The following is a 26,105-nucleotide window of genomic DNA, read 5'->3' on the forward strand; positions in this document are numbered from 1 at the left end:
TCAGACAACTGATATATCCATAAGCGGCTTTTGGGACTCACAGTTAGTCCATAGGCTTTAGCCCATGTTGGTCCTTATAAGGAAATTTCTATGCCACACTAATATGTCTTCAAGCGGTGGTATCACCAGAGTCTCCATGGAGTTTTTAGTCTAGGGGTGTCAAACATAAGGCCCAAGGGTCCCCTGAGAGCTCTTTTCCAGCCCGCGAGTGTCGTGGTGCAGTCGAGGAGCGAAGGCTGTAAGTTGTAAGCGTAGTCTGGGGAACAGTCAAGGTCATTCACAGTGAAGGCAGAGTCCGAGATATCAATACAGGCAAGGGAAGTCCAAGGTGTTAGAGCCAGTCCAAGAAGTCAGGGTACCAGGAATCCAAAGGATAGAAGGAAAACAAGGCCGGTACACCAGGAGGTTGGAGACAAGTTGCTTGCACAACAGCCAAGCCTAACTGATGGCTTAAATCCCTTCCCCTGCTGCTGTAGCAGAGCCAGCTGATGCTGATGAGGCTGAGTTCACAGGTGGTGCTTCAGCCCTGCTCTTCCTCATCACTGCTACTGGGGAGGTTCCTGTGTAAAGCCTTCAGCCTAGCACTCTGCCGTCTCTGCTGCATTGCCAGACGGACCTGTTTTCTTTTCTGCTCCAGTGGCCTTGGCGAGGCCTCTGGAGACACTGCATGTTGCAAGGTGTCAGGTCCAACTGGAGTCCTTGAGCTGGCAGGCTGCAGGCATGGCGAGTCATCTCCTGACTTTGGCTGATCCTCTATTCTGGCCTCTACTTCCTCTTCGTCAGAGGAGGTCTCTGCAGGCTGACTCTCTGCAGGCTGACTTATGACAGCGAGACAGCCAACGCATAGGGTTGCAAGGTTCCTCTTCACCACTGGTGGGAAGTTTTGGGGGTGGAGCCTGAGGAGGAGGGTTGGGGAGGGGAGGGACTTCAATGCCATAGAGTCCAATTGCCAAAGCGGCCATTTTCTCCAGGGGAACTGATCTCTGTCGGCTAAAGATCAGTTGTAGTAGCGCGAGATTTCCAGCTAGTACCTGGAGGCTGGCAACCCTACCGACGCAGCCACACACACTCACACACACACACACACCCTCAATCTGGGCTGGCGAGGCACAGCACGGCCTCCAACCCTTGTAACAATTGAGTTCGACACCCCTGTTTTGGTCCATAGAACCTCTTTCCACAGGTCTCTCCCTTTCTTCAAATTCAGCTGAGTAATATTAATCTTTTTTAAAGACTTTAAAAAAAAAGTCTCAGTAGGGAACTCAGAAGACTTGAATGCATTTGAAAAAATATATTCCTAGAGGGGGATCCGTCACAATACAACTACAGCATGCAGACATTGATAAGAGTATTTGCCCGGCCGGTGATAATACTGGAAAACTTGCATTCTCCGGGGTTTCACTCTGGCAGCTTTCTCCAGCTCTGAATTTGCATTCCCCCCCTCAACAAAAGTAATAAGAAGCCCATGGAAAATGAACACATTTCCTAAATGATTACATTTTGTCTTCCTCCCTCCCTCCCGCTTCCTTTTTTCATTGCTCTTTTGTGAACGGTTCGCTTTGTTCCACTTCTTCCTTGTGATTTGCATATAAAGACACTTACAATGATTCTGTACCGTCAAGATATTCGCTATCTCCTGAAGAACCTGCAGTTTTGTACAAAGGAGCTGGTTGCAGGGTTCCATGTCAAAGAGCAGGGTCGCGGCTCCGCCTTCCGGCAATAGCTTTCTGACATTCAGATTATATTCAGCAGGGAATCCTGAATGTTGCGCTGCATTGTCTGTCTGTTAATTCGTTTTGTATATGTGGATGAATGGGGAAAAGGGGACATTTTAAACAGCAATAATGCGCCTTCCTTTCTGAATTGATAGGATACTATTCTAGAATTTGTAAGAGTGGAGAAAGGCTTCTTCAAAGAGAGGTTAAGATACAAAGGAAAGAGGGGTTTTTTTTTAATAATGTGAATCGTGTGTTCTGAAATATTTTCCCGTAATCACATTCAGACAAGAATATCTGAGAAGGAAGCAGATTATGATGCTGGAGACATAGATATTTCTGCTTCCCTACCCTGCGTATTAATAAATCTGAAAAAGACATTCTAGATATTGGAGGTAGTCAAGTGATAAGGAAACAAAACAAAACATTACACCTTGGTGTTTTTATTATTTATTCATTTATTGCCATACAAGTAGCAGCCTAGTTATGGCAATCCTGTAGGGTTTTCAAGGCAGCAGTTAAAACAGGGCCTGAAAATTGTGTTGCGGCTTCCCCTGTGGTAGATTTGTGTAAAAGATTTTCCTTATGGGCATCGGAGCACAATCCAAAAGTGTCTTTCAACTGATCACTACACCAGCATGGTGCCGTGGTTAAGAGCAGTGGTTTGGAGTGGTGGACTCTGATCTGGAGAACCAGGTTTGATTCCCCACTCCTCCACATGAGTGGCGGAGGCTAATCTGCTGAACTGGATTTGTTTCCCCACTCCTACACTCAAAGCCAGCTGGGTGACCTTGGGCTAGTCACAGCTCTCTTAGAGCTCTCTCAGCCCCACCTACCTCACAGGGTGTCTGTTGTGGGGAGAGGAAGGGAAGGCGATTGTAAGCCGGTTTGAGTTTCCCTTAAGTGGTAGAGAAAGTTGGCATATAAAAACCAACTCTTCTTCTTCTTATGACTTCCCTGCAAGTACTATATTCTGGGTAAGCATTGGTAACTTGACCATCAAGGTCAGAAGGGACTGTACCTGCTCATACCTCCCTACCACACACACTAATATGTTTCTTCAGTTGTCCCTTCAAATATGCCCATTAGGCACTACCACCAATAGAGGGGCCAAATAGTGCTAATCGGTGAGCTAAACATGGTTTCTATAAGGTTTTGGTCACCTTGTCCTGTTTGTTGGCCCTCCAGAGGAACTGGTTGGCCACTGTGTGTGACAGGATGCTGGACTGGATGGACCCATGGTCCGATCCAGCAGGGCTCTTCTTATGTTCTTACAAAGACCTTGGCCTCTATGTCATGTTGTTGGACCTGGGCTCTATGCCATGTTGTTGGGCATGTAAGAAAGGGTCACGAGAGCCAAGCACTGATGCAACCCTTCTAGCCCTCCCTCTCATGATCTGCCTAAGTTCACAGAAATCGGCACTGTCAGATGGCCATCTAGCCTCTGCTTAAAAACCTCCAAAGAAGGTGAGCCCACCACCTCCCAAGGAAGCCTGTTCCACTGAGGAAATGCTATGTCAGGAAGTTCTTCCTAATATTTAGCCAAAAATTCTTTTGATTTAATTTCAACTCATTGGTTCTGGTCTGATCTTCTGGGACAACAGAAAATGATCCCACTCCATCGTCTATATGAATCCTTTCAAGTACTTGAAGATGGTTATCATATTGCCTCTAAGTTGTCTCCTCTTCAGGCTAAACATACCCAGCTCCTTCAACCTTTCCTCATAGGACTTGGTCTCCAGACCCTTCACCATCTTTGTTGCCCTCTTCTGGACACGTTCCAGCTTGTCTACATCCTTCTTAAATTGTGGTGCCCAGAACTGAACACAGTACTCTAGGTGAGGTCTAACCAGAGCAGATTAAAGCAATACTATCACTTCACGTGATCTGGACACTATGCTTCTGTTAATGCAGCCCAAAATTGCAGGGAGCCCATTCCAGAGAGCCAGAGTCACGATGGAAAAGGCCCTGATCTTGGTCTATGTCTGACAGGCCACCTAACTAGTGGGAGAGCCCACAGATGGCTGCCTGTTGACCGTAGTTGTCCTGTCATGCAAAAGAGATGAAATGGGACCAAGGAAACCCATACTACTCAAACTTCAGACATTGTCAGTATCTGGATGGCCGCAAACATACCATAAGGACTTGGGCTTGTTATTTAACTTATTTTTTTTTGTTCTTATTTGTTTTTACTGCACCAATTGACACTGCTGTTTTAATTCGACAGTGGTTTCCTGAGTTTTGCTTGCTGGATAATGTCAAGAATCCCCCACAGCTTAATTGGATGGGGTTTTTTCCCAACTCTTTGAATGGTGCGATAGTGTTAACTAGGCTTGCCAACCTCCAGGTGGTGGCTGGAGATCTCCTGCTATTACAACTGATCTCCAACCAATAGAGATAGGTTCACCTGGAGAAAATGGCCACTTTAGCAATTGGACTATGCCATTGAAGTCCCTCCCCTCCCCTCCCCAAACCCTGCCCTCCTCAGGCTCCACCCAAAAAACCTCCCACCGGTGGCAAAGAGGGGGACCTGATAGCCTTAGTGTTAACAACCACACAGGAAGCAGAAGCCATGCCTGGATCTTGATGGCCCTTCCATCAAGTGGGTGAGGATAAAAACCTTTTTCAGCAGGACGCTACTTTACACAGTAAAATCTCAGCAGGATGTGTAAAGAGTTCTAAGCACCATCAGGTTTTGTGGGTGTTTTGTTTATCAAGTGCAAGCATCGTGTGCCTGAAGTTGGCTCAGCTTCTTTACTCGTTTTGCCATTGAGTTTATCTGTCTGCACAGGTCCCTAAACAGAAGACATTGTATAGCCAGTGCAGTGTAGTAGCTAAGAGCGGTGGACTCTAATCTGGAGAACTGGTTTCGATTCCTCAGTCCTCCACATAAAAGCCTGCTGGGTGACCTTGGGCCAGTCACAGTTCTCTCTGAACTACCTCACAGGATTTCTGTTGTGGGGAGGGGAAGGGAAGGTGATTGTAAGCCGGTTTGATTCTCTTTAAAAGGTAAAGTAAATCGGCATATAAAAATCAACTCTTCGTCTTCTTCTTCTTGCTGCCCTTCCACATTCCCAAGCATTTGTGCACTAAATATGCATTGGAGCCTTCTTTTCTGATTCACATGTGAGGGGGAGGGGGGACCAGGACCGTAGGCTAAAGGTGGGAATGAAAGAAGAGACATCTGGGGATGGATGGGAATTAAATGAGCCAGAACAAGAGAACTGTGACTGAAGGAAGGGGGGAGATGAAAAAGAAACCGGAGAAAGACAAAACAAGTGTTAGTCAAGGAGATGAAAGATGAGATCCAGCAGTTCAGACAGCAGCTGCTCTTCTTCTTGATGGTTGTGGGGGGGATAAGAAAACACGGCCACCCCCTGGCTAGAGCAGAATCCAGGGCATGTGTTAGATCGCTTTTGTTCGAATTATGTATTTGATTAAGCATCAACTGTCTCTGAAAGGACATCTCGAGGTGCTCCTCAGAAGTGGCTCTTGAGCATTGTCAGCTGGAAGTACCAAGTCAGCTTGGGTAGAAGAGACAAATTGCCAGACAATAATATACAATGGGACAAAGTTTGTTCTGTTGAAGTACTGATTTTCATTGGATGGATAGTCACAAAGTTCTTGTGTGAAGATTAGGCAAATGTCCACTGAGCAACTATCCATGTTCCTTCTTTGATAAACACCCTACACACACATTCACAGGAGAAGGAGAAGAAGAAGAGTTGGTTTTTATACCTCGATTTTTCTCTACCTTAAGGAGTCTCAAAGCAGCTTACAATCGCCTTCCCTTCCTATCCCCACAACAGACACGTTGTGAGGTAGGTGAGGCTGAGAGAGCTCGAAGAGAACTGGGACTAGCCCAAGGTCACCCAGCAGGCTTAAGAACATAAGAAAGGCCACGCTGGATCAGACCAAAGTCCATCAAGTCCAGCAGTCTGTTCACACAGTGGCCTCTAGGAAACCCACAAACAAGACGACTGCAGCAGCATTGCCCTGCCTGTGTTTCATAGCACCTCATATAATAGGCCTGCTCCTCTGATCCTGGAGAGAATAGGTATGCATCATGACTAGTATCCATTTTGACTAGTAGCCATGGATAGCCCTCTCATCCATGAACATGTCCACTCCCCTCTTAAAGCCTTCCAAGTTGGCAGCTAACCAAAAATATCCCGGTGGGGGTGGGGAATGGGACTGGATATAGGCAGGGAGGTATGGAAATCCATATCTACCAGTCCACATAGATTCTAAACTTGCTTTGGCTCTGACCTTCCCATAAAGATTGGACCAAAGCGGGTTTGGGAAAATAGGTGGGAAAGCCAGGGGAAATATGGAAGGTGGATGTCATGCATAAGCCCCGGGGGCCCACCCCATAATGATGTCATTCAAAAGTAGTGTTGTCAACCTCCAGGTACTAAGCCAAAATAGACACCTCTGTGTATAAATGTAGTTAGTCCAAATCTAACACAGATCAAACATACAAAGTATAGCTAGACTGTATTATACAATAACATTGACAAACACATGCAAAAAGTCCTATTTCTTAAGCATAAAGACACAAAGTCACAATATTCCAAGCTTTCCAAAATTCACTGTCCAACAGATACCAATTCTAGGTTTTTTCTTCTTTCAGGTGTGGATTCCAGGTAAATATTGCTTCTTTCAGGTGTGGATTCCACATCTGAAAGAAGAAGAAAAACCTAGAATTGGTATCTGTTGGACTTTTTGTCTGTCTTTAGGATAGTGAATTTTGGAAACCTTGGAATATTGTGACTTGGTGTCTTTACGCTTAGGAAATAGGACTTTTTGTATGTGTTTGTCAATGTTATTGTATAATACAGTCTGTTGTTTAGCTATACTTTGTATGGTTGATCTGTGTGAGATTTGGAGTAACCTCCAGGTACTAGCTGGAGATCTCCTGCTATTACAACTGATCTCCAGGTGACAGAGATCAGTCCCCCTGGAGAAAATGGCCGCTTTGGCATTTGGACTCTACGGCATTGAAGTCCCTCCCCTCCCCAGACTTCACCTCCTCAGGCTTCATCCCAAAAACCTCCCGCCAGTGGGAAAGAGGGATCTGGCCACCCTGTGTAGAAGCCCCACGGCCCCACTCCAAAGTGGCAGTTTTTATGGGGGGGTGACGTGGAATTTAGTGTAGTAGCCACATGTAGTAGCCACATCTGTTGCCCAAATATCACTTAACTTATTTATTCCTTCAAGGGTTTTTTTTTTTTTACCTTCCACGTTCGCCAATATTATCTTGGTTATAAAATAATAAAGGGGAACATTCTAATTTTCCGTGTGCGTTTCATTTTCATAATAATTCGCGTTAACTCATAAAGCCCTGGAGATGAAAGAGGTTTCTTAGCACAGGTCTGTCAATTATACCTGTTTGGGCAACAGACTTTTGGCAGGAAGGCTACTCTCCACTGGGTTTATACTATTTATTTTAACAGATGTTTGCAAAGTAATAAGACAAGCATTAAAAAAGGCAGTGCATTCTGCAAAAGCAAACAGGAAGGAGTGTTGCATTGTGCCAGCAAAAATGTTTTTGTAGAATGGTAAACATATGCAAATTGGAAAACATAATCGCCACCTCCTACTGTACTTAGGAAACACACAAAAACACACTTTGCTAATTAGTAAATGTATTAACATTGGAAATATGGTGTATATAAAAAATTAAATAAAAAGAACACATGAACACATGAAGCTGCCTTATACTGAATCAGATCCTTTCTCCATCAAAGTCAGTATTGTCTACTTAGATCGGCAGCAGCTCTCCAGGGTCTCAGGCAGAGGTCTTTCCCATCACCTACTTGCCTGGTCCCTTTAACTGAAGATGCCAGGGATTGAACCTGGGACCTTCTGCATGCCAAGCAGATGCTCTACCACTGAGCCATGGCCCCTCTCCTAAGAAGGTGTGGGGGAGCAATTGGGAGAGTAATGAAAAGGAAAAAAACTCCCATCTAATCGCCTTTTAAAGCCCCTATGGCCATCAGTACTTCTCTCTTCTGAGAGAGAGACAGTGTGGTGTAGTGGTTAAGAGCGGTGGTTTGGAGCAGTGGAGAATGATCTGGAGAACCGGGTTCGATTCCTCACTCCTCCACATGAGCGGCGGAGGCTAATCTGGTGAACCGGGTTTGTTTCCCCACTCCTCCTCACGAAGCCAGCTGGGTGACCTTCGGCTAGTTACACTCTTTCAGCCTCCCCTACCTCACAGGGTGCCTGTTATGGGGGGGGGGGAAGGGGAAGTGATTGTAAACTGGTTTGATTCTTCTTGAAAGGTAGAGACAGTCGGCATATAAAAAACAACTCTACCTTTTCTTCTTCACTTTGTCAGTTCTCTCTCAGCCCCACCTAACTCACAGGATGTTTGTTGTGGGGAGGGGAAGGGAAGGCAATTGTGAGCTGGTTTGATTCTCCTTTAAGTGGTGGAGAAAGTTGGCATATAAAAACCAGCTCCTCCTCCTCTTCTTCCTCCTCTTCTTCTTCCTTCTTCTTCCTGTTCCTCTTCCTCCTGTTCGTCTCCTCCTCCTCCTTCTTCTCATCTTGGTGACCCTCTTCTGGACTTTTTCCAGCTCTCTGATGTCCTTTTTGAGCTATGGCGACCAGGGCTGCGAACAGTATTCCACACAGCATTCCCTTCCCAGGGGATGACTCGGTAGCTATTTAGTGACACTCCCGCGTTGGCATTCTTCAAATTGCACTCTAGGAGTGGAAGGGCAGTCAAGTAGCATGAAATTGGCACAGGCAGAGCTGGCAAGCTGGCACCGCAGGCACGAGACGTCGGCAGCCCAACGTGTTTGTGTTCCCTGACTCAGGAAAGAAAGAAATCTTCATTCTGATTGCCTGTTTGGGGTCATGTTGCTCTCGACTGTCAAGCCAGCGCTGAGCCGCAAATGATAATGGCAACAACCCTTTGTTTTGTCTTAATTGGCACCGAGCTTGAACCGTTACGTGGAACCTAACCTAATCTCATTTATTCCTTCAAACGAGCCCTGCGCTGGGTTTACCGTCTGTGAGAATGAGTCATGCTTCTGCATCCTTGCTAATGAAGTGTGGATATAACTTTCTAGCAGGGATTCAGAAGGATAAGTGATTTTCACCTAGAGGAAACCATGCAGGAGGTCTGGTTCGGAGCTGACTATGTAAGCAGGTATTTGGAAGCGCGAGTGATTCTCTTGTTGGCAAGTCCTGTTTGTTTTAAGTACCATCCATGCTGTCTCTATGTGTGCTCTGGCGATGACATTGGTCGTTTATGCATGGCAGTTTTACCTGAGGTTTGTTGCTCGCTGGACCCACACTTTCCTGTTGGGAATCTCTGCACCAGCAGTCTCCAAGCTCAAATCAAGAAGCATTTCAGTCCCCGCCCCTTAAAATGCTGCTTTATAATTGGCTGTATTGAGAGAAAAGTCCCTCCCCTCCTCGGATACCCAACTGCTGCATAAAAAAGCATTTTAAGAACAAAAACAAAAAAGGGAGCTATCTGAAAGAAACGGGGCGGGGGGAGAGGGGAAGAAACCCAACCCTCAGTTTTTAAGTCCTTTCTTCTGCTGAGAAAGAACTCGGAGGAAGCATTTTAATGCCCACCCCTTGGCATGCTGCTTTGTAATTGGCTGCAGTTCTGTGAGAGAAATCAAGCTTTGCCTTATGCATAGGGATTTCACCCGGGCTGAGCTCAGGGGAGAGGGAAGAATTGGGTTAACAGAGGAACGGGAAGTCCTGGGATTTGTGAGGGCTGGCGGCGAGGTCATCTCTAATGGACGGAAAACTCATGCATAACTCCAAGGAACAGCCGAGACAGACTGGGGGCAAACATGAGTGAAAGTCCCCATGCATAAACAACCATTGTTGTCCATAAAAACATTGATTCAAATGGTTTGGGGAAACAGAATAAGAGAGAAAATAATATCTCATTTCAAAGATAAATATGTGATCCTATAAATATTGACTGGGACGACATGGATGTTTAATGGAATAATATGTCTGTTCCTTTATTCCTTTATTTTTGCTATTTATGCATGCGGACCAACAGGTCACGAGCAAAACAAATTCAATAAGCTCAGTAATACAGAGATAATCAATCATACAGATATACAAAATCCAGGATGTACAGTTAAGTATCATTAAAAGCCATAGATAAAAATATTGCCATGGTGAGGGTTACATTTGGATCAGTATGAGCCAATAACTTTGCAACCAGCTCTTGCTTTAGAGCAAGTCCCTACTTCTGAACAGCCCATCTTGATGGGCTGTCATATAGAGGATGGTGCCGAGTTGTTTTCTGTTGCCCCAGAAGGTCAGACCAGAACCAACGGGTTGAAATTAAACTCAAAAGAGTTTCCATCCAGACATTAGGAAGAACTTTCTACCAGTTAGAGCAATTCCTCAGTGGAACAGGCTTCCTTGGGAGGTGGTCAGCTCTCCTTCCCTGGAGGTTTTTAAGCAGAGGCTAGACGGCACGGCCATCTGTCAGCAATGCTGATTCTATGACCTTAGGCAGATGATGAGAGGGAGGGCATCTTGGCCATCTTCTGGGCGTGGAGTAGGGGTCACTGGGGGTGTGGGGGGGGAGGTAGTTGTGAATTTCCTGCATTGTGCAGGGGCTTGGACTAGATGACCCTGGTGGTATCTTCCAACTCTATGATTCTATGAATGTCTACTGTAATCAGTTTATCTCTGGCGAGATCATACTTTTTACAGTTGATAAAAAAATGCCAAACATTATCCAAATAATATGTCTGTTCCTGGCACAGACATATTCCTGGCTTTCTTTGGAGTATTCTTCCAGAAACACATCACAGGTTGATGTTATACTAAACTGTTCTGAAACCATGGATAGCTTTTTCACTATAGAAGCTCTTTTTTGCTAAAGGGGGAACAAAGACACAGCAAGCAACAACTGAAAGAACACAATACGGGTTTCGCATATATGGCACAAGCTATCGTACTATTCCTGTTGAACTTTTGCAGTGTGCGTGTGTGTATATGTGTGTGTTCACTAGACTTTCAGCCCTATCTTCAGCATGAAGTACATTGCACACTTTTCTGTTAATACAAGCCTAAACCCTGACCTGGATGGTCCAGGCTACCCTGATTCCGTCAGATCATGGAAGCTAAGCAGGGTCGGCCCTGGTTAGTATTTGGATGGGGGACCACCAAGGAAGTCCGGGTGCGCTACGCAGAGGCAGGCAATGGCAAACCACCTCCATTCATCTCATGCCTTGAAAACTATATGGGGTTGCCATAAGTTGGGTGCAACTTAACATAAGAACATAAGAAAATAAGAAAAGCCCTGCTGGTGGATCAGACCAAGGCCCATCAAGTCCAGCAGTCTGTTCACACAGCGGGCAACCAGGTGCCTCTAGGAAGCCCACAAACAAGACGACTGCAGCAGCTTTGCCCTGCCTGTGTACCACAGCTCCTCATAGAATAGGAATGTGCTTTGCACGAAGAAGACCCCTAAGAGTTAGTCCCTAGCATCTAAGGTTGCCAACCTCCAGGTGGGGCCTGGAGATCTCCCAGAATTATATGTGATCTCCAGACTACAGAGATCAGTTCCCCTGGAGAAAAGGCTGCTTTGGAGGGTGGACTCTGTGACATTATACCCCTATGAAGTCCCTCCCCTCCCCTAATCCCACCCTTCCTAGGCTGCACCCCTAAATCTCCAGGAATTTCTCAATCTGAAGCTGGTGACCCTACTGACACCTCCAATGAAAAGACTGCAGGTACTGGGAACAATTGCCTTGGAAAGCCACTGCCAGTCAGAGTGGGCAATGCCAAGCTAGGTGGACCAATGGGTGTGATTCAGTAGAGGGCAGCTTCATGTTTAAATTAAAATAGTTATTTCAGAGTCCATTGTTACTGAATTTAATTTTACTCCATCACCACTGGAATTATAGAACTTGTGCAAAGTAAATGCTGGCAGAATTGCATCTTAAATTCCTGTTGATAAATTTAATCGATGGCAGCGTGTTCTTTTTTTAATGCACATTTTGATTTAATATGCTTGGCAAGTCCAACAGTTCTAGGCCAGGCAATCCACCTGTGGCAACTGGCGACTCTCTGACGCATGCAGAAAGATGGCATTTGACCAAAGCCAAGAACCCTAACCTCAATGCACAAAATGGCTTTCACGGTCAGAGTTCATTGGTTCTTGTAGGTTATCCGGGCTGTGTAACCGTGGTCTTGGTATTTTCTTTCCTGTCGTTTCGCCAGCAGCTATGGCAGGCATCTTCAGAAGAGTAACACTGAAGGACAGCTCTGTCCTTCAGTGTTACTCCTCTGAAGATGCCTGCCACAGCTGCTGGCGAAACGTCAGGAAAGAAAATACCAAGATCACGGTTACACAGCCCGGATAACCTACAAGAACCAAGGATTATGATTATTATTATGTTATTTTCAAAACTCTCATCTTTCTCTTTTTTATTGTCTCTGTGTTTGTGTTTTTCCCCATATTGGCAGATGAAGACAATGAGCAAGAGAGTGAAATGAATGAGAACGCAGGTCGGTAAATATTTATCTCTTTCTACTTGATCTAGTTTTTGAGCTGAAAACCAGTCTCATTCGTGCTGAATGTATTTAGAATGTGTGATGCTGCTGAAAGATTTCCACAGTTTCTCAGGTGACGTGGTTAGGCCTCCCATTTACCCACCCTCAGCACAGAATTACCAGCCCCTGAGGAATTGAGGAGTGGAAGAAAAAAATGTCATCCACATAGTGAAACTCTAGGAATTTCCCCTAGTGTCTATGGTAAAGACCAGAAAGATTAGGGGAGGCAGCCTAGAACATTACCCGGAAGTGAGACCACATCCTCCCAAACTCTGCCTTTCCAGGAACCTCCCACCCAAGTCTCCCAGAATTCGCTGAGAAAGTGTTGGGAAACCTAAATATGATTTGTTTTCATGCATAGGGTTTTCATAGCTGTATTAAGCTGTATTCAGACGGGATTTCTCATCTTTACAAAATAAGCATGAGTTTAGTGTGTGTGTGCGTGTGTGTTAAGTGCCGTCAAGTCGCTTCCGACTCATGGCGACCCTATGAATCAGAGTCCTCCAAAATGTCTTATCTTTGACAGCCTTGCTCAGATCCTGCAAATTGAGGGTTGTGGCTTCCTTTATAGAGTCCATCCATCTCTTGTTGGGTCTTCCTCTTTTCCTGGTGCCCTCAATTTTTCCTAGCACGATTGTCTTTTCCAGTGACACTTGTCTGCTCAGAGTTTAGTGGCACCTTAAAAACTAAAACAGTTTTATTGCCACATCTGCATTCGTGGACGCATCTGAAGAAGTGAGCTCTGTACCACGAAACAAATTGTGGCTAGTCTTTCAAGTGCCAGAACACTCGTGTTTAGGAAGAAGACTCGCTGCATGCGGCTTCCTTGCACCAATGCAGACATGCATTTATGTTAGTCTTTAAGGTGCCACAAAACTCTTGTTTAAGAAGACTTGCTAAGTCTAGCTTCTTTGCCTTTAAAGAAGTGGGCTGTAGTCCACCAAAGCAGCTGCTGGACTGTTCGTCCTTAAGGTGCCACTATATTACTGTTTAGGAAGGTGGTGTGGTATAGCCCTATCTCATCAGTTCTCGGAAGCTAAGTGGGGTTAGTACTAGGAGGGGAGACCACCAAGGAAGGCACTGCAGCAGAAGGCCTTGGCAAACCACCTCTACTTCTCCTTTGCATTGACAGCCCCTTGCTGGGGTCACCATAAATTGACTGCAACAGTGACACATTACACGCACAATCCGTTATCTAGAGGAAAGGCAGCATGGTATAGCCCTGATCTCACAGAAGCTAAGCATAGTCACTGGGCGTTGGCTCAGCGGTAGAGCACCTGCTTGGCATGCAGAAGGTCCCAGGTTCAATCCCCAGCATCTCCAGTTAAAGGGACTAGGCAGGTAGATGGTGTGAAAGACCTCTGCCTGAGACCCTGGAGAGCCATGGAGAGGAGCCGTGGCTCAGTGGTAGAGCCCCTGCTTGGTATGCAGAAGGTCCCAGGTTCAATCCCCGGCATCTCCAGTTAAAGGGACTAGGCAAGTAGGTGATGTGAAAGATCTCTGCCTGAGACCCTGGAGAGCCGCTGCCGGTCTGAGAAGACCATACTGACTTTGACGGACCAAGGGTCTGATTCAGTATAAGGCAGCTTCATGTGTTCATGTGTGTTCATGAAGCTGCCTTCTACTGAAGCTGCCTTCTACACATGAAGCGGCCTTCTACTGAATCAGACCATTGGTCAATCACAGTCAGTATTGTCTACTCAGACTGGCAGCGGATCTCCAGGGTCTCAGGCTGAGGTCTTTCACATCACCTTCTACCTGGTCCTTTCAACTGAAGATGTCGGGGATTGAACCAGGAACCTTCTGTAGAGAAAATTGGGGTATAAAAACCAACTCTTCTTCTCCTATTGTTAAATGGTGGAAGTCCCTGCCCCAGGATGTGGTGATGGCTGCCAACTTGGAAGGCTTTAAGAGGGGAGTGGACACATTCATGGAAGAGAGGGCTATCCATGGTTACTAGTAAAAATGGATACTAGTCATGATGCATACCTATTCTCTCCAGGATCAGAGGAGCATGCCTATTATATGAGGTGCTGTGGAACACAGGCAGGATAATGCTGCTGCAGCCGTCTTGTTTGTGGGCTTCCTAGAGGCCCCTGGTTGGCCACTGTATGAACAGACTGCTGGACTTGATGGACCTTGGTCTGATCCAGCAGGGCCTTTCTTATGTTCTTATGTTCTTCTTAATATTATTCTGCTTCTCCTTCTATGGTTAATGACATGCACGGCACACTGAAATGAGCTCTCCTCTGTGTCAGCGAGGGTCCTTCATAAACAAACCTTGTGGATTGCATTTGTGATCCCTCGATTGAAAGGAAAGGGCTTAAGTGTTTTGGTTTATAGACAGAAAGCAAGGCTTGTGTTTCCTCGTCTCTGCAGCCTTTTCAATCTGCGCTGCTTCCAATCGGGGGGCGCAGCAAGTCCATGCAAAATGAGCCCATTAGACTGGAATGTTTGGCTCTGCATCTGTTCTCCTTCTGTTGGACGTGGGCTGAGGCTGGCCGCGAGGCATGTCATCACTCACAGAGCTGTCAGGCGCTCCAAGCAGGAGCTGTGGAGACCAGACGCGAGGCACCTGTTGAACGGATACAGATATTTCTTTTCGTGGTGAACTTGGGAAGGGGGTCAAGAGAATACCTGAGCACCTCCGTGGGAAAGGGGCGGCTAAACTTTGCACGCTAGCGCCTCCTAGTGGTTTCTCCCAGAAATGTCCTAGACATAGCTTGAGCAGCACGTATAATAGGGGTAGAGTTGCCAGGTTCCCCCCACCCCGACAACCGATAAGGGGGCTTGCCAGCAGCAGGGGGAGGCCTAGCCACTTGCCTATCCTGCTGGCAACACAGCAATGTCGGTTCCAGTGTGTGGTGGAAGTAGGGTTGCCAGGCCCCTCTTTGCAACCTGCAGGAGGTTTTGGGGGTGGAGCCTGAGGAGGGCGGGGTTTGGGGAAGGGAGGGACTTCAGTGCCATAGAGTCCAATTGCCAAAGGGGGCATGTTCTAAGAACATAAGAAAAGCCATGCTGGATCAGACCCAGGCCCATCAAGTCCAGCAGTCTGTTCACACAGTGGCCAACCAGGTGCCTTTAGGAAGCCCACAAACAAGACGACTGCAGCAGCACCATCCTGCCTGTGTTCCAAAGCACCTAATATATTCAGTATGCTCCTCTGATCCTGGAAAGAATAGGGATGCATCATGACTAGTCTCCATTTTGAGAGGTAGCCATGGGTACTCATCTCTTCCATGCACATGTCCATTCCCCTCTTAAAGCCTTCCAAGTTGTCAGCCATCACCACATCCTGGGGCAGTTCTCCAGGTGAACTGATCTCTGTCGGCTGGTATTTGGGTCAAAGCTCTATGGTAGAAGCCATTTTTACCATAGAGTTCCCCCCCCCCAAATACCAGTGACGTCACCATCAATGTCGCTGCTCTGCTGGGCTAGGCCTTCCCCTGCTGCCAGTAAGTCCCCCCCAGCTGATCGGTGTCGAGGGGGCGGCAGCCACAGAGGCGGGCCGGGAGCCATGGCCCTTCCCAGAGCAACAGATGCCTGGTCTCGGATGAGTCTTAGAAAACAGTGGCTAGAATAAGAACTTCATAGCTACTTTGAGGTTCCTCCCATCTCTGTACAGCAGGCATCACCACCTGGGATTGGGGCTGATATGAACACCACAGGGGGAAAATGAGAAATTTCCATGGGGAAAGAAATGATCTTGAAGGATTTTATTTGGTTCTGTTGGGTTGGGTGTTTGGAATGAATTTTGGGTGGGGGGGGGCACCCAGATATTCTTCTAAAACTGAATTCCACTTTGGGCTTGGTAAATAGCATGGGAACGTGTCCTTCTGCCTGCCCTACACCCAATCAGACAGTTCATCTCATATTGTTTTCCCTTCTGAAACCCTTGTGTTGCGTTAAGAACATAAGAAAAGCCCTGCTGGATCAGACTGAGCAAGTCTGGCAGTCCTTTCACACAGTAGCCAACCAGGTGCCTCTAGGAAGCCCACAAGCAAGATGACTGCAGCAGCATTATCCTGCCTGCGTTCAACAGCACCTAATATAATAGGCATGCTCCTCTGAGACTGGAGAGAATAGGTATGCATCATGACTAGTATCCATTTTGACTAGTAACCATGGATAGCCCTCTCCTCCATGAACATGTTCACTCCCCTCTTAAAGCCTTCCAAGTTGGCAGCCATCACCACATCCTGGAGCAGGGAGTTCCACAGTTTAACTTTGCGCTGTGTGAAGATTCCAGTTCCAGTGTTAATTCCAGTGAAGTCCGACTATATGCCCACCCTGAAATAGGCTATTACCCTGGAATGTTTTGCTCTACATCTAGAGCCAATATTGCTATTTTCTGGCAAGTGTTATTGGCACATCTCTATTGTGAGACGGCACGAGGTAGTCAGCAAGGTTTTGCTTTCTTGCAAACGATTTCCGTTTGGGGAAATAACTACTTGATACGCCATTAACTTTGCCCGGCTAGAGTTAATATGACCTTTGCACACCCTATAACAGTTGGACATTACTCTACTCTGTCCCATTAGTACCTAATATTATGAAGCTAGAAAACATTTGCATATATATCATAAGCACACTGAAGGGAGTTCTTGGGGCTGATAACAATCTTCAGAATGAAGTTAATTTCTCTCTTGAGTTTGTGGAGAAGCTGGGTAATTGATATTTGAGGTGACAACTTCCAATCAATAAGGGGCCCTCCTGTCCCTTTCAGTTGTGGGTCACATGAACACATGAAGCTGCCTTATACTGAATCAGACCCTTGGTCCATCAAAGTCAGTCTTGTCTACTCAGACCAGCAGCGGCTCTCCAGGGTCTCAGGCGGAGGTATTGCACATCACCTACTTGCCTAGTCCCTTTAACTGGAGAAGCCAAGGATTGAACCTGGGACCTTCTGCATGCCAAGCAGATGCTCTACCACTGAGCCACGGCCCCTCCCCAATCGCGACTCTTGCAGATGGAACCTTTAGTTTTGTACCCCATCTTTATCACTGACTGCCGTCGCTCGCTTTCACGCTGCACTACGATTTCCCTAATAGCCTTAAAAATCGTTGGCATGCCAGAAGCATGCATTTGTGACTGGGTTCCCTCCCCCCCCCCCCGTGCAAGTATCATTCGAATCTGACGGCTCCGGCCTCATTCACATTCTCTGGTGATAGCAGGAAGAAACTGCGGGGTTCTCGTTTCTGGTCCGAATTCAGCCCCAGAAACCATTGTAAGCAAAAAACATTATGCCTCTGTTGGGTTTCCACAGGGCCCCCGAAACAGCGACGGACGGGCCTCTGACGAAGGAGTAACAGATGACCGAATGCCCGACACGCTGAGATAAATGCTCTCTCTGTTTTACATTCCTCCGCCACCCAGGAGGGCACATATCTTATTACCTTTGTGGAGTCTCTTGATGTGGGTGAGGTTTTTTCCCTCTCAACTGAACAGCGGGATGTTTGCACTCCTAATGTAATCTTTTGTGCGAACAGGCATTACTGCCAGCTTGAGTGCTTCTCGTCCTTAGGAATTAGTCAGAGGCGACGGGATAGGGTTGCCAACCTCCAGGCACCAGCTGGAGATCTCCTGCGATTATAACTGATCTCCAGCTTATAGAGATCAGTTCACCTGAAGAAAATGGCTGCTTTGGCCATTGGACTCTATGGCATTGAAGTCCCTCCCCTCCCCAAACCCCACCTTCCTCAGGCTCCACCCCAAAAACCTCCCGCCGGTGGCGAAGAGGGACCTGACAACCCTACCCCAACCGCTTTCTAAAAACACTTAGCAGGCACCAGGATAGATAGGATTGCCAGGTCCCTCTTGGCAACTTAGTTATACCAAAAAATCAGCACGAAGGCTCAACTAATAAAAGAACTGAATATACTTACAATGTGTTGGTGTCCCTTTACTTATGCAACACTATACATATACAGAAAAACATAAACAAATTAATTACAATGTGTTAAATCACACAATTAGCACTTCCAAGTTCAGTTACTTTGTGAATGAGTACTAGAAAGAGCATTCAAATAAAGTTCAAATGAAACGTTCAAAGCAAAAGTTGCACTATGACTGCCTTTCCGCAGCCTGAATCCATGGGTTCAATGCAGGCTGTGAGATGAGGCGCAAGAAAAGGAAACGCAACTGGCAGGAGGTTTTTGGGGCGGAGCCTGAGGAGGGAAGGGTTTTGGGAGGGAGGGGACTTCAATGCCATAGAGTCTGATGGCCAAAGGGGCCATTTTCTCCAGGGGAACTGATCTCTATCGGCTGGAGATCAGTTGCAATAGCAGGAGATCTCCAGCTAGTACCTGGAGGTTGGCAACCCTAAGGAAAGATGCTGGCAGGTACCATGGTACCATGTTGGGGAGCCCTGTTCTATTTGACCCTTACTAATGCTTGGAGAAAACTATCTTGATTGGTAGGGTGGCTGGAGATCTCCTGCTATTACAACTGATCTTCAGGAGACAGAGATCAGTTCCCCTGGAGAAAATGGCTGCTTTGGCAATTGGACTTTATGGCATTGAAGTCCCTCCCCTCCCCAAACCCCGCCCACCTCAGGCTCCGCCCCCCAAACCTGCTGGTGGCGAAGAGGGACCTGGCAACCCTATGGCGGGAAGTGAGTGTGGTCTTTGCAAAAACCGTTCTTGTGCGTGTGACTTTGAAACCCTAGATGAAATATGGGAGGGGGAAAAAACCAGTGCCTTCAATCATTTATGAATGTCGATTGGAGTCCTGACTTTTTAAAATCAGCAGCTCTCTCACGCAGATTTAACGGGATCCGAATGTGTCACCTGATAACATTCAGTTAGTTATCCACTGCTGTTTGTCTTCCAGCAGCTGCTTGCGTATTGGGAGCATTCTGATGCTGTCAGGTTTCATCATGCAGTGTGTTGCTTGATCAGAGAGTATCCATAGCGGAAACTTGCTGTGAAGTTAAGCAGCTCAGTACCAAATATAGCCCTGTTCAGTTGAGGCATTTAACATAAGAACATAAGAAAAGCCCTGCTGGATCAGACCAAGGCCCATCAAGTCCAGCAGTCTGTTCAACCAGTGGCCAACCAGGTGCCTCTGGGAAGCCCACAAACAAGACAACTGCAGCAGCATTTATCCTACCTGTGTTCCACAGCACCTAGTATAATAGGCATGCTCCGCTGATCCTGGAGAGAATAGGTATGCATCATGACTAGTATCCATTTTGACTAGTAGCCATGAATAGTCCCCTCCTCCATGAACATGTCCCCTCTTAAAGCCTTCCAAGTTGGTGGCCACCAACAGAGCCTGGGGCAGGGAGTTCCACAGTTTAGCTATATGCTGTGTGAAGAAATACTTCCTTTTTTCTGTTTTGAATCTCTCACCCTCCAGCTTCAGCAGATGACCCTATGAGAGAGGGAGAAAAGCTTCTCCCTGTCCACTCTCTCCATACCATGCATGATTTTATAGACCTCTATCATGTCTCCCCTTAATCACCTTCTTTCCAAGCTAAACAGCCCTAAGCACTTTAACCGCTCCTCATAGGGCAGTTGCTCTAGTCCCCTAACCATTTGGCCAGGGATCCTGGAGTGTTTCTCCAACCCATATTCTGGGCATGGAGTAGGGGTCACTGGGGGTCTGGTGGGAGAAGGTAGTTGTGAATTTCCTCATTGTGCAGGGGGTTGGACTAGATGACCCTGGTGGCCCTTTCCAGTCTATTCCTTTTCAGTCTGTTCCTTCCTCATCTGTCTTCCTTTTCCCTGCCGAGATCCTTTAGGTCTGATTTTTCCCCCCAGGAAATATTTGGATGATCCAATGGCATGGGCATATCCAAGGAGAGTTGACCCCTGTCTTTCTCAGAAAAAGTTATATTGCCTGATATTTTAATGACCCTTGATGTAGAGCTTAATATTACTCACTTCCCTCCATCTCCGGATTAACCAATTAATGTCTTCTCATTCCCACTTTATTGCTATATAATTAATCAACCAACTCTTAACTGTGCTTTCTTTGAAGTAAGACCTTACTTTGTTTTCGGTGGTTGGTGGAACGTGCCTGACAACATGTAAATATGTTTTTCTAGTCAGCAGTTTGTAGATTAGATCAAACTGATGCAATTGACAGCTAGGGTCATGTGACTGAGCTAGCCTGAACCGGCTTGAATGGCCAGAAATGGGGTTTTCCAGTATGACCCAGAATGAGTCAGCTATTGAATGTGATTGGTTGGAAATGTATCTGTAAATGTATATAGGTTCATGTATTCCATACAGAATTGTCTAGGAGGAAAAGCTGATGTATGGCGGAGCAGTTTGTTATCCAGAACTGCAAAGTGGACTGTGTAAATATTGTAAATAAATTGTATATAGCTGAACTGGTGTGGACTGAAGTTGCTGCCAGGTGTACTCCTGCATTCCAGCTAAGCTGCATGCGTCAGTGCCGTCAAGTCACAGATGATTTCTGGTGACTACATCATGGGGTTTTCAAGGCAAGAGATGTTCAGAGGTGGTTTGCCATTGCTGGCCTCTGCCTAGTGACGCTGGACTTTCTTGGAGGTCTCCCATCCAAGTACAAACCAGGGACGACCCTGCTTAGCTTGCGAGGTCTGATGAAATCGGGCTGGCCTGGGCTATCCAGGTCAGGGCTAATAGTTGTGTGCCATCAAGTCACAACGGACTCATGGCAACCCCTTACGGGATTTTCAAGGCAAGAGATGTTCAGAGGTGGTGTACCATTGCCTGCCTCTGCGTAGCAACCCCAGACTTCCTTGGTGGTCTCCCATCCAAGTAGTAATCAGGACTAACCCTGCTTAGCATCTGAGATCTGATGGAATCTGGCTAACCTAGGCCATACAGGTTTCCCTACTTTAAAAAACAACTTGATTCAGTTTGGGTAGGCAGATTCTCTGCTTAATCCAGTTATTTGGATCCCACATTTCCATTCTTCTAATGATGGATCCTTCTTCCAACTCAAGAGGCCTTGCACTGAAGGACTTGGAATGCATCACAGAAAGGGGCCACCGTTGATGGAATGGAAAAGTTGACAACCCATTAAAGCATAACAAAATTTCCAGTTTTGAAAAAGGGGAATGCATTGTATTAAATCCTCTGCCGTGTTAATTTTAGAGCTAGATTAAAGTCCAGTAGCACCTTAGAGACCAACAAGATTTTTGGGGTATAAGCTTTTGAGAGAGCCAGCGAGGTATAGTAGTTAAGAGCAGCAGACTCTAATCTGGAGAACCAGGATCGATTCCCCATTCCTCCACATGAAGCCTGCTGGGTCACCTTGGGCCAGTCACAGTTCTCTCAAAACTCTCTCAGCCCATGCGGAGGCAGGCAATGGCAAACCACCTCCGAATGTCTCTTGCCTTGAAAACTCTACGGGTCACCATAAGTCAACTGTGACTTTACAGCACACATACACACACCCACAAGCTTTTGAGAGCTCCCTTCGTCAGAGCTTTGACTCTCGAAAGCTTATAGCCCAAAAATCTTATTGGTCTCTAAGGTGCTACTGGGTTCAAATCTAGCTCTGCCAGCATGGTGTAGGGATTAAGAGCGGTGGTTTGGAGCGGTGGACTCTAATCTGGAGGACCAGGTTTGATTCCCCACTCCTACATATGAACGGCGGAGGCTAATCTGGTGAACCGGGTTGGTTTCCCCACTCCTACACACAAAGCCAGCTGGGTGACCTTGGGCTAGTCACAGTTCTCTTCGAGCTCTCTCAGCCTCACCTACCTCACAAGGTGTCCATTGTGGGGAGAGGAAGGGAAGGCGATTGATTGTAAGCCGCTTTGAGACTCCTTTAAAGGTAGAGAAAGTTGACATTTAAAAACCAACTCTTCTTCTTCTACCCTCTGAAACGAATGTTCGTTTTAGGTTTTGTACATGGCTACCAAATTGTGGTAATCAAGTGTATGGTATACCATTAACAATAAGAAGCTGTCGTTCTTTCTACAGGGCTTTGGTCTGTTTCTCTTGATAGCCATTGTCAGTTTGGTCACTGGGAAGGAACTCAGTACATTCTTGTGCCACCAGCAACAGCTGGGAATCTCGTGTTGAACCCACTGTCAATGTTAATATAGTCAGTCCTCCATGTCGTGCCATTACTCAGCAACTTAAGAACGTTAATTACAATCCGCAGCACAGTAACCCGCACATAATTTTTTATCGATTTAGAGGAGACTTATATTCATAGCCTGTCAACGATAATTAGTTTCCAATCCTAAGTCAGTAAAATGAATTAGGTTTTTCTGGAGTTGTTTACACCATTTTGCTCGAAAATTGCTGAAGCTGGGTGAAAGCAGATTATTTAGAAACCACCCTGCTGAGGCTAACTATCCTCGTTTCTCAACTTGGCTGCCAAGTGGAGGTCGCGATTCCTTTCCCGTCTGACTTAATGAGGTCTTTGAAAACTATGTAAATTCAATCGATATTGTTATGATCTGGCAATAGATTGCCTTTCCCAGTGCTTAGTAAATAATTGAACTTTATAGAAGGGATTAGAAAGGACGCAGGGGGGCGACGGTCATTTCCACGGGAGGCTTATTCACTATGGAAATATGAAATGTCGAGTTCAGCATCAGGTCCCTGGCGAGGCACCAATCAATCTTCGCGGTGCTTTAAACGTACAGGTATTCCTTCCCCCGAACGCCGCTCACTAATGCAAACCTATTTATTCTTCTGGTATATCTTTTCTCCCACATTAATATTTAATCAAAATCACACTACTTCTTTGTACTTGCAGAGGGAGTGGAGCAGAAAGGCCGGTCTCCGTCACCCGTGAAATGCAAACCAAAGGAATCGGAAAACCTGGAGGATGATAACGAGGGTAGGTGGTATTAAGCCTCCTCTGAGGCATTTATCCGACATTCATTACTCAGAGGAAGGTTCCCGTTAATTTTTTTTTTAATTGTTCAGCATACAGTCCATTTAATCTAACATATTCCTAGTGTCTATATTTACCATGCAGTTTTGTAATCTGACATGGCCCTAGGGTATGCAAGTCTTTTCTCTCTTTTCATCTAATTAGAATCATAGAGTTGGAAGGGACCACCATGGTCATCTAGTCCAACCCCCTGCACAGTGCAGGAATTTTACAACTACCTCCCCCTCACACCCCAAGTGAACCCTACTCTATACCCAGATGGCCAAAATGGCTCTCTATGATCTGCCTAAGGTCAGCATAAGGCCAAAATGGCCCTCTATGATCTGCCTAAGGTCAGCATTGCTAGCAGATGACCATCTAGCCTCTGTTTAAAAACTTACAGGGAAGGATAGCTTACCACTTCCCGAGGAAGCCTGTTCCACTGAGGAACCGCTCTAACTGTTAGAAAATTCTTCCTAATGTCTAGGCGGAAACTCTTTGGTTTTAATTTCAACTGGTTGGTTCTGGTCCGACTTTCTGGGGTATCAGAAAACAACTTGGCACCCTCCTCTATATGACAGCCCTTCAAGTACTTGAAGATGGTTATCATATCACCTCTCAGTCTTCTCCTCTTCAGGCTAAACATACCCATCTCCTTCAACCTTTCCTCAGAGAACTTGGTCTCCAGACCCCTCAACATTTTGTCGTCCTCCTCTGGACATGTACCAACTTGTCCATAATGTACCAGGATGTTTCAGAATCGTGGGGCTCCCACTGAAAAGGCCCTGTCTCATGTACCCCCAAACGAGCTTCTTTGATTGGTGGGACCGTCAGGAGGGCTTCTCCCTGTAATCTTAATACCCAGGCAGGAAGCATGCAAGAGAAAAGTGACCCTACTTCGAACTCCCAGGCAAGAAAAAATAAGTGTGTGTTTGTTGTTGTTTTGTGTGAAGGTTTCTGGCATTTCGCAAGCCAATTACAATTCAAGCCAAGGGTAATGGGACCTTTACTATCTGTAATTTGGATGTGAGGGTGATCTGGCTGCGACACCTGTAATTATTATAATTCCTAAATGGAATGGTTCTTGTTTTACCTGGCTAATATGATTATCCTGGCATGGGGGTGGAAACAGGATTGTTAAAAGAACAGTAGCAGTGTGTCATCACTGGTATATGAATTGCATTGATCCGGTATGTTGGATGCAAGAGTTATACCCCAGTTCAAGACTCTTCAGAAGCCCTGGTGCCTACAGAGAGCTCCGCTGAAGAACTATTTGTTTCATTCACTTCATTTGGGCAAGGGGCTGCTATGCTACATCCAGCGAGGATTTACCTAAAGAGCTTTTCACTCCTGGAGGTGAATGGGAAACCCTGTGCTTCCAGAAATGCTCCGTTTATTTATTTACTTACTTCTTTTCTGCGCCGACTTTCTCTCCAATGGGGGACCCACAGTGGCTTCCTCCATTCTCCTCTTCTCCATTCTATCCTCCTCCATTCTCCTCACCGCCATTTTATCTGCTCAGTGACCCTGTGAGGTAGGTAGGGTTGCCAGGTCCCTCTTCACCACAGGCAGGAGCCTTTTGGGGAGGAGCCTGAGGAGGGCGGGGTTTGGGGAGGGGAAAGGACTTCGATGCCATAGAGTCCAATTGCCGAAGCGACCATTTTCTCCCGGTGAACTGATCTCTATTAGCTGGAGATCAGTTGAAATAGCAGGAGATCTCCAGCCAGTAACTGGATGTTTACAACCCTAGAGGTAGATTAGGCTGAGAGTGTGTGACTGGCCCAAGGTGACCCCATGAGCATCCATGGCATGAGCGAGAATTTGAACTCAGGTCTTCCAGGTACTAGTCTGACATTTTTTTTTAATAATTTTATTTATATAATTGAAGGGGTACAGGAAAAAAAAAGGAAGGGATTGAATATTATAAGTATAAAAACAATACAATAATAAAAAATAAGCTCGATTGTATATTAAGAGACATTATACTAAAAAAACTGTTACATAGTGTCATTCTGTTATTACTTATATTAGTATTCTATTGTATAAAAGTCTAAGATTACATTACTATTGTGTATAACAAATTGAATATTACATAACCGTCATGTTACATTCAATTAACTAGAATTCATATAGGTGTAGAATGACATCCACTTATCATGAAATTGCTCTGTAGATTCAGTAGATTTTGAATTAATCTCGAAAGTCATCTTAGCCATGCTAGCATATTCCAATAGTTTTTCTTTCCAGTCTTCTATTTCGGGTATGTGGGTTTGTTTCCAGGTTCTTGCAAGAACCGTTCTAGCTGCAGTAGTAGCATATTTAAGAACGTCCTGAAATTTCGCAGGTAAATTCAGTGGCACTATACTGAGTAGATAGAATTTGGGGTCAAAAGTTAGCTTAATATTTAACATTAACTGAATTTCTTGATGAATTCTTTTCCAATATGTTTGTATCTTTGAGCATGTCCACCAGACATGAAAATAAGAACCATCAGTATCTTGGCATTTCCAACAGGCACTTTTTTTTCCAGGGGTAAGTCATCTGAGAAAGCATATTAGGAGTCAAATACCATCTATAAAATGTTTTGTACCAGTTTTCTCTCACTTCTTGAGAGACGGTGTATTTCATTTCGGAAGTACAAAGTTTTTCCCATAAATCCATATTAATCATTTCTCCAAAATTTTGCATCCATTTTATCATATTGATTTTCACTTGTTCCTCTTCTGTTTCGTATTTCAGAAGAAGCTTATAGATTTTTCCTAATAAGTGTGAGTCATTTTTGGATGTTATCTGCTCGAATTCTGTTAGTTCACGAAATGGTTGGGGATAAAAACAGTCTTTTTGTAAATTAGACCTCAGTTGTAAATAAGTCAGCCAATTCAATTTTTGAAAATCTTCTTGAAGATTGGTCAGGGTCTTAATTTCTCCTGTGGGCTTGATCATACAATTATAAGTAAAATGAACGCCCGGTTTTAATTTAACATCATCGAGATAAGCTTCAACTGG

The 26,105-nt window shown here is 45.7% G+C and overlaps 1 protein-coding gene across 1 annotated transcript in view; it reads left to right on the top strand.

Annotated features, from left to right (window-relative positions):
* The window catches only part of MACROD2 (mono-ADP ribosylhydrolase 2), a 989,050-nt gene extending 965,973 nt beyond the window's left edge, over positions 1 to 23,077 (top strand). The window contains exons 10-11 of the mRNA XM_056856797.1: positions 12,183 to 12,224; positions 22,980 to 23,077. Of these exons, the coding sequence (XP_056712775.1) occupies positions 12,183 to 12,224; positions 22,980 to 23,077 (140 nt within the window). The remainder of the gene's footprint in view (positions 1 to 12,182; positions 12,225 to 22,979) is intronic.
* Positions 23,078 to 26,105: the final 3,028 nt, after the last annotated feature.

This window comes from Euleptes europaea, chromosome 10 (genome assembly GCF_029931775.1).
Source record: "Euleptes europaea isolate rEulEur1 chromosome 10, rEulEur1.hap1, whole genome shotgun sequence".
NCBI lineage: Eukaryota > Metazoa > Chordata > Lepidosauria > Squamata > Sphaerodactylidae > Euleptes > Euleptes europaea.